We start from the raw sequence: 8,364 nt of genomic DNA, 5'->3' as shown, positions 1-8,364 counted from the left end.
CACAAGAATTTTTATGTTAACAATAGGTTTTGTTAACGTGATCACGAAATTGTGAAGACGTTAATGAAATCCCTGTCCAGGAGGGATATATGAACTCCTCCAAGGTCATGGAATAAAGATTTTGCACTATTCAAAGTTTGATGTATCTGGGTCGAGACAATCCTTTTTTCCCCTTTTCCATATTTTACATTGGATTTGCAAGATGCCTTAGTTTTAGATTTCATACATGAAGTTTTGTTCATGTGATATGGGCCCCACCTTCACAAGCTAGGTGGTGCTACAGAAGGCATGAATCTTATAAATTTGATCCATGATCATCATAAAGGAAGAGGGGGGTTAGTTTTTCACCCATGAACTATTTTATGAAGTTTAACGTTTCATCAAAATTTCTCAAAATCCACCAAAATCATTTGGTGGATTATGAAGTTTAACGTTTCATCAAAATTTCTCAAAATCCACCAAAATCATCATAAAGGAAGAGGGGGGTTAGTTTTTCACCCATTAACTATTTTATGAAGTTTAACGTTTCATCAAAATTTCTCAAAATCCACCAAAATCATTTGGTTTAAGTGGCTACATAGGACTTTATCTAATATTTATCTCTCGTGATACATTATTGTATATGCTTATTGTGATTTAAGAATCCATGCATTTCCTTCATGTCATGTTCTGCTTTATTGTAGATGACCTTTTGAGAAATGAATTTGAAAGATGCTGTACCAAAGAACTTTACTCCAAAAAAAATGTAATAAGTTTTCATATCATGTTGTCAAGGTTTAACTTGTATATCATGTGATCTCAAATCAAATCCATAAGGAAATGGATATATAAAATTGGTGACCTAACTCCTCTTCACCACACGAATGTTAAAAGAATTGCCATAAATCGAGCTTGTATGCAATATAAGAAGGTATATCTAATGATCATTACCTATAAATGTATGGTTTTAGCATTTCAAACTAGATTGTCGTAAGATTTACATGAGTTCTACCCATGTTTGTGTGGGTGTGTGTGGAAAACGTGCCTATATCACCCCTTGGCATACACTTTTGTGTTGTCACTTACTATAACCAAATAAACATATAGAGTCTATAAAGACTATATATACGGCTCTGGTTCTATGGCAAAGTGTAAAATTGTTTCTTAAAACTAATATTTTAAAACATTTCCAAAGAAAAAAATAAGCTCTATCACAATGTGTGGCTTGCAAGGAAAGGGGGAGGGGGGTTTTGTGTGTATAGCAAAAATGAATATCGAGAGCTTATTATGATTGTAACACACTTTTGAGTTCCAACTGAACACAACAAATTTATACTGATGTTTACAAAATCATTCTTAAGAAAAGTGATGTTCTCAACAACGAGCACTAATTATGGAGGTACAAGATTAAAAGAGTACAATCTAGATGGATGGCCATGTTCGAAGAAAATGTGATTTTGAGCATGGAATCACATTTTGCTTGATTTGGAGGGGGGTGAAGGAAGTAGTAGAAATGCATAAGTGGTGGTGGTGGGGGGGAGGAGGGGGTGGTAAGCCACACGAAGATCTCACATTGTGAGAGGGAGGGGGGGAAGGGGTGTGTGTGTGTGTGAGAGAGAGAGAGAGAGAGAGAGAGAGAGAGAGAGAGAGGGAGGAGGAGGAGGAGGAGGAGGAGGAGGAGGAGTAAATAATATGAGGGATGAGAAAATATTAAGGTTTCCAAGGGGCTGGGGGAGGAGGCGCCGGGGGGAACAAGGGGGGGATGGCGGAGAAGAGGGTGTTGGAGTCGATGGTGCCGGTGTCGCCGCCGGAAAGGGAGATGAGGGCGGCGGCCAGAAGGGCGTTGCCGGCAATGGTGGGTTCCGTGAAGTTGTAATTGGTCCGCACGTCCGCAAAGCGGTCCTGGGCATCCGGCCCGCCCACCATAGCTCCCACTATCACGTGTGGATTGGGCGACTTGGTGTCTCTATACTTGTCCGCCGTCGTGCATCCCCTCGACCCCACGTTGCTTGGTATGGACGCCCCCCTGTGGTGCACGTGCGTCGGGTAGCGCTTCCCGTAGCCCACCACGTAGCTCATCTTGTTGGGGTTGTCGCCTAGTATGTAATCGATCTGCATCACAAAACCAAAGGTCAAAATAACGAAAAAAACCACAACACACACACTTTTTGAAAAAACACACACACACACACACACTTTTTGAAAACACACACACACACACACACACACACACACACATTTTGAGAAAACACACACACACACACACACTTTGAAAATTGCTCACACGTCTTATTATCTCAAGCTTAAAATATTAAACACCACGTATTAATAAGAAAAAAATTGAGATATTCCCACTCCAACAGTAATGCATCATGATACACTTGCAAAATCTTTTTCTTTTGTTTTTTTGTTTTTTGTTTTTTTGCAAGAATCATTGTTCTCGGTGAATACAAACAATTTCCATGCATTAAGCAAGAATCATTGTTCTCGGTGAATACAAACAATTTCCATGCATTAAGCAAAATTATTGGACTTCTAATAGTTGTTATATCAAAGAGCAACCAAAGAAGAAAAAAATGTTTTTTTCTCCCTTAGGCTAGGTTATTGATGTATCTCTTTGATTATCCTATTACTATAGTATTTAAAATATTATTCTCGATCAAGTTTTACTACTACGCTTACTATTATAGTATAAATTATTTTTTATATTTGGAAAATAATTAAGTTTTGAAATCCAAGTTATAGCCAACAGGTGTGTATTGGAGCGGTTAAAGGATCAAAGTCGCAATGAGTTGACACAAGTTTGAATCTTGCTCGCTACAGTGTTGTGCATCCATGTAGCCGGAGTAGGGTATTTGAGTTGTGTTTACATATATAAGGAGCTATTCATGCCAATAGGCTGGTGGGAGGCTGGAGGGTAGCTGGTTGCCCTCCATTCAGTTCACACCACCAAAATGCAAACGACTGGCTGCCCTCCAATGGTAGATAGAACCCCACGAAAACTGGCTGGTTAGATCTACCACCATCCCAATGTTCAGGTTTTTAATAGCTTTTGAAGGTCCTAGCCAATGGCTACTTGATAATTCAAAATAAAGTTCATTTTTCTTATATTAAATGTAGTCCAACAATTCCTTCTCACGTGGACCCAAACCCCCACCAGTGGCAGTGGTAGAGCAAGGCCATTGGTGGGCAACTATGTGGGTGGTGTGAACAGGCCTAAACCGATCATTTTTGGCAAACTAAAAAAAGAAACCCAAATTGTGGAAAGGATATACCTGAGACCTAGAGAAGTCACGGAGGGTGACAGATTGTAAGAAAGTGGGTCCGCAATTCCATCCAGGAACGTCAGTAGAGCTGAGGTAATCGGCATAGAGAGCGGACAGAAATGCTGCAGCCGCATTGTATTGCAGTGGTGCAGGTCGTCCATGATTTAATTGCACTAGTCCACCTACACAGATGCCCCACTACTTTCAACTTTTTCTAGCTCGAACCTCGGAGGGCATTCTCTCAAACCAAAAGGCCTACCTTTCGTCACGTTGTAAGCCTGGAATTGAGGTAAATATGAGCACATCGCGATGTCTGTTTGGTTGTTATAGAGCCGTAGAACATCCTCGTAAGGATAGCCTGGGTTCATCATGATGCGAAGTCTGGTTAAAATCACCTGCAACAAACGTGCAACGTTAGCACTCATCCAACCAAATGACAAGATGGGAAACTCTATTTTTAAATTCAACCTTATAGCATGCAAGCACTGTTTTCTTTAGAGACTCAACTTCAATCTCCTTTGGAATTAATGTTTATGTAATCAGATATAAACGTAAATATATTTGAATAATTATTATTAAATATTCAAAATTTCACAAGTTGTCTTTCTTTTTGGATTTGCTATTTTCATGCTGAATTGTAACTACAGTGCTCACAATGGTGAAGATTATAGAAATTGTAGGTAATTTGGAGGCATTTATTTAATAAAGTAGGTCTCTCTTAGCTTAAAAAAAAAAACTTATTTGTAGGTTTTGTGTGAACAAAGAAAGCATTGTCCATTGAGGGATGAATTCAGGTGAGAAAATAATACTATCCTTAGAAATGTGAGATTAAATAATAGATAAATAAATACTAAATAATATTAAATGATAAATAAATAATACTATCCTTATAAATGTGAGATTAAATAATAATAAATGATACTATCCTTTTTTAAATTTTTTATAAAGTGAGATTACTTAGATCAAAGTTTAAATTTGATTATTAATGTGAGAATTTTACCTGAGCGCCGGGGAGTTTGTTGTCCCAGCTGAAGACGCGGGTGTCGAGGGAGCCATCGACGCCGCGGGCGTGATTAGCAAGCTCGAGGTTGGTGGCGAGGCTGAGGTAGGTGGCGTTGCCGGAGGCGTAGTAGAGCCAGGCGCTGCTCCAAACATACTCGTCCCAGTAGCCCGACGAGTTGTAGAAATGCGAGGCATCCTGCACTTGCACGCTGTACCTCCCACGCGGCCCCCTCGCAAAGTGGTAGGCGACCTCGGCCCCGTGTAGAAGCTCCTGCGCATATTGCCTCTCATCCTTGAACACGATCGACGCCGCTGCCAGCGCCGCCGCCATCTCAGCCGCCAGGTCCGAGCACTGCCCACACGTGGCCACTGGCCTGTCGTAGTCCATGTCCTCCGGCCTCTCCCAGCAGCTGTGATCGTTGTTGTCGCTGGTGCTACCCACTCCAACCTATGATCACAAATTAACATCAACCAGGTGCTTATTCACTTCATCATTCTATCAACGTCCTTAATCTCAATGTTAATCGTTCAATCAGCCTTGAATCTCAAAGCTCGTTAATCATTATTCCATTAGCCTTTAATCTCCCTAAACCACCGCGTCATTAGCCTTTCAGTAAGTAATCTTTCAATCTCAACCGTCGTTAATTAGCGTTTAATCTCCCTAAACCACGACGTCATTAGCCTTTTAACTCCAATTAACCTTTAATATCTGTGATATGTCGCTACATCATTCGAATTTCATTCTTTTCTCAAAAAATCATTCAATTACTGTAATCTTCCGTGCGCCTTATACCGCAACAACTCGCTACTGCATTAGTATACAGCCTCTAATTCCGATTTTTGATCTCTACATCATTCAATCAGCTTTTAATCTCCTTTGTTTTATCACAGCTAGATCATTCTATAATTTGGCAGATCTCATTCAGATGCGTACCCTAGTGGCGATTCCAGCTCTGATCAAATCCCAACCATCCATTGCATCCGTGTGTTTTACACTTAATCTTTCTTTTGCTCTACTACATGAAGATCAGTGTAGTTTTCGAACAATAGATTGTTCAATTACAACTTCATCTCAAATATTTTCACTAAAAAATTCCGGTAAATTGAGCTGTTGGATGCATGGCACAGAGTTTTCTAAAATTCCATGTCATGGCTGTCTAATTCGACGCAAACCCAACAATCGTCGACTTGCAATCAGATTAGATCTCAATTAGCATTAATTAAGAGTGCTATAATCACGAAATCGCTCGCTTTCTACATGAAACGACTAGATTTACATGTAAACTAGGACAGGATTAATTATACTCTGTACTGTACAATGGGATTAGGTTAATTAATCTTCCTGACCTGTGCATAAACTTGGGTGATGCTGTTCGCTGTCTTGTTGAAGGTTTTGAGGATGTAATCCGTCCCCCATTTGATGAGATCTTTGACGTGGCTCAACTCCCCTATGGCTTCATACTTTGCGCTGTATTCGATCACACTCCAGCTTAGAATGGTGATTGTAAAAGCCCCTGGAAAGCCAAACTTTATGTTGTCTCCTGCATCGTAGTAGCCCCCTGCCAAATCAGCTGTCGGCTCCCCATCGTGAATCGCCGAGCTTGCACGCCACGATATGTTGTTGCTTTTCGTTAAAACTCCAGCTGGACCACACGATGTAAAGATTCAGTTTAGCTCGCACATGTTGTTATCTATAATAATCACGTGTTTGACTCGTCTTAATCTTAATTAAATCAATGCAGCACTAATGGGTCCTGATCCTTGCTAATTTAAACACTAATGGGTCCTGATCCTTGCTAATTTATACAACACCAGTTCACATGGAATTTGGATTGGGCAATTCTTATGGTTTTTTCAACTCGCAAACTAATTGTAATCTAAATTAACATCTTATAAATCAATCTTCTCTAAGAGTATTGGATCATTAAACTAATCAAAATTAACATCCCATAAATCAGTCTTCTCTAAGAGTATTGGTGAATCATTAAACTAATCACAATTAACATCTCATAAATCAATCTTCTCTAAGAGTATTGGACCATCAAACTAATCGAAATTAACATCTCATAAATCAGTGTTCTCTACGAGTATTGGTGGATCATTAAACTAATCAAAATTAACATCTCATAAATCAGTCTTCTCTAAGAGTATATGATCAATAAACTAATCAAAATTAACATCTCATAAATCAATATTTTCTAAGAGTATAGGATCAATAAACTAATCAAAATTAACATCTCATAAATCAGTCTTCTCTAAGAGTATTGGTGGATCATTAAACTAATCCAAAATTAACATCTCAAAAATCAAACTTCTGCAAGAGAATTGGACCATCAAACTAATCAAAGAACTTGAATCAAATCTAGAGAAGTGAGAATTATAAACTAATTGAATGTAATTAAGGGTTTTAACCAAATCATGTTCTCTATGACATAATTGGATAAAAAATGGCAGCTGCTTACATTTTTGTGCATTGAAGAAGAGGAGCGCCTTGTGGAGAGCCTGCGTGTAGTTGTCTTCAGGAGGGGGAGGCGGGTGGTGACGAGGGATCAGCTTTACTATCATCACTATGAAACCTGTAAACAAGATTGCGGCCAGCAGAGTCCACCCTATGTATTTTAAGAGCTTTCTACTGCACACAACGCAACCCAAGTCCACATGTTGATTCTTCTTCTTCTGATCAGAAGGCCCCAAAAGCCAGCTCTGCTGCGTCTCGTCTAGCCTTGCTAACGAGGCCCTATCCAGATCCAAGTTTCTGCTCCTATCATCATCTGTTGCCGAGTCCATTGATACATCAAAGGACCCTCCCCAAGCATCGTGAGCATGCATTTGGAATTTGATTAATCAAACTCTTAAACCAATTGAAAGCTTTTAATCAGAATGCTTGGGATCTCAAGCCACAACCACAAATTATGCTCTCATCTATATCCTTGGTTTAATCAGAGAGAGGACCCGATGAAGCTCTTCATAGAATGAAGTGCACTACTGAATGATTAAGCACCATTAAGCAGAATGCTTAGAGAGACGACCCGATTAAGCTCTTCATAGAATGAAGGTCACTACTGATGAAGCACCATTAAGCAGGTGCTTAGAGAGATCACCCGATTAAGCTCTTCATAGAATGAAGCTCACTATATACTGATTAAGCACCATTAAGCAGAGATCGAGACTCAGATCTCGACAGGAACAAAAATCTGGTGAGGTCGGTGCAAAATTCCGGCACTGGGTAATACCGCGCCAAATATAGCGTCAAATCGTGGAGCCCCTAATGACGATGACCTACTAACGTATGGAGGCCATTGACCATCTCCATCGAGATGCTACACAGAAGCCGGCAAACACGACGTGTGCGGGTTGACGGGTCGTAGCCGGTGCGCTAAACACAGAGACGCGATGGGTGGTCGTAAAGCTATAATATAACAGGATCACGCGCTCCAACAGCTCGATTATACAGATCGCCAGCTAATTTCGATTTGGACAAGAGCCTCCTGCATGCAGCTTGTTGAAACCCGGCCAGCAGCCTCTCTCCTCGCCCACCTTGCACGTTTCCCATGGTCGCTTCCTCCCCACCCCAAGGTAAGTCAGTAGTCCATTTTGAAGCTGCCCCTCTGTTGCCCTCACGCATCCCCCCCTTTCCTCCTGTGTGCTCCACATTCCTCACAAGTTTTTGTCACAACCCACATCCTTCATTGACTTCCATGGATTCTACTACTGCCCCTTTATGCACTTTTAAATTTCTTCTACAATGACCTACCACTTCACTACACACGCAATAAACCTTTTTTTCTAACAAGTTGGAAACAAAATCACCCTCAATTTATATTGGAAAAAAAAATTGCATAGGTTAACCGGTTTTATAACTACAATCTTGAAATCCAAAGCTAGGTAAAATTATAACGGGTTTTTTTCCAATTTGAGCCGTGAAAATTACACTAAAGGACGGTTATTTTCTGAGACTTCATACTATTCATATATTTAGCTTCAAACCAAAACTTATGTTAAAAATTTCAATGCTTATTTTTCATCACACACTCAAGGATGACAAAGCACTTTACAAACATCAATGCTCTCTCTCTCTCTCTCTCTCTATAGTAGGGCCCACACCATGAACTGACGC

General features: G+C 40.2%; 1 protein-coding gene across 1 annotated transcript; it reads right to left on the bottom strand.

Moving 5' to 3' along the window:
* Nucleotides 1-1,281: 1,281 nt before the first annotated feature.
* On the bottom strand, nucleotides 1,282-7,816 carry LOC147607068 (endoglucanase 25-like). The gene is made up of 6 exons (XM_086790910.1): nucleotides 6,710-7,816; nucleotides 5,595-5,890; nucleotides 4,246-4,695; nucleotides 3,505-3,640; nucleotides 3,255-3,427; nucleotides 1,282-2,091 (listed from the first exon to the last, which is right to left on the bottom strand). Exons 1-6 carry the CDS (start codon nucleotides 7,074-7,076, stop codon nucleotides 1,690-1,692), a joined length of 1,824 nt encoding a protein of 607 aa, XP_086647036.1. The 5' UTR covers nucleotides 7,077-7,816; the 3' UTR covers nucleotides 1,282-1,689.
* Between the last annotated feature and the right edge of the window lie 548 nt (nucleotides 7,817-8,364).

The sequence above is a fragment of the Cibotium barometz genome, chromosome 56 (assembly GCF_041138505.1).
Source record: "Cibotium barometz isolate CiBa-2024 chromosome 56, ASM4113850v1, whole genome shotgun sequence".
Classification (NCBI taxonomy): Eukaryota; Viridiplantae; Streptophyta; class Polypodiopsida; order Cyatheales; family Cibotiaceae; genus Cibotium; species Cibotium barometz.
Note: the sequence above shows the minus strand (reverse complement) of the source record. Positions and strands in the feature narration are given on the sequence as shown.

What these genes read in the sequence shown, in the direction of transcription:
- LOC147607068 (XM_086790910.1), bottom strand. Translation starts at nt 7,076, where the DNA reads ATGCATGCTCACGATGCTTGGGGAGGGTCCTTTGATGTATCAATGGAC. An exon ending in GGCTTACAACGTGACGAAAG is followed by an intron (nt 3,428 to 3,504) that starts GTAGGCCTTTTG and finishes GCATCTGTGTAG; the next exon opens with GTGGACTAGTGCAATTAAAT. An exon ending in GTGACTTCTCTAGGTCTCAG is followed by an intron (nt 2,092 to 3,254) that starts GTATATCCTTTC and finishes TTTGTGATGCAG; the next exon opens with ATCGATTACATACTAGGCGA.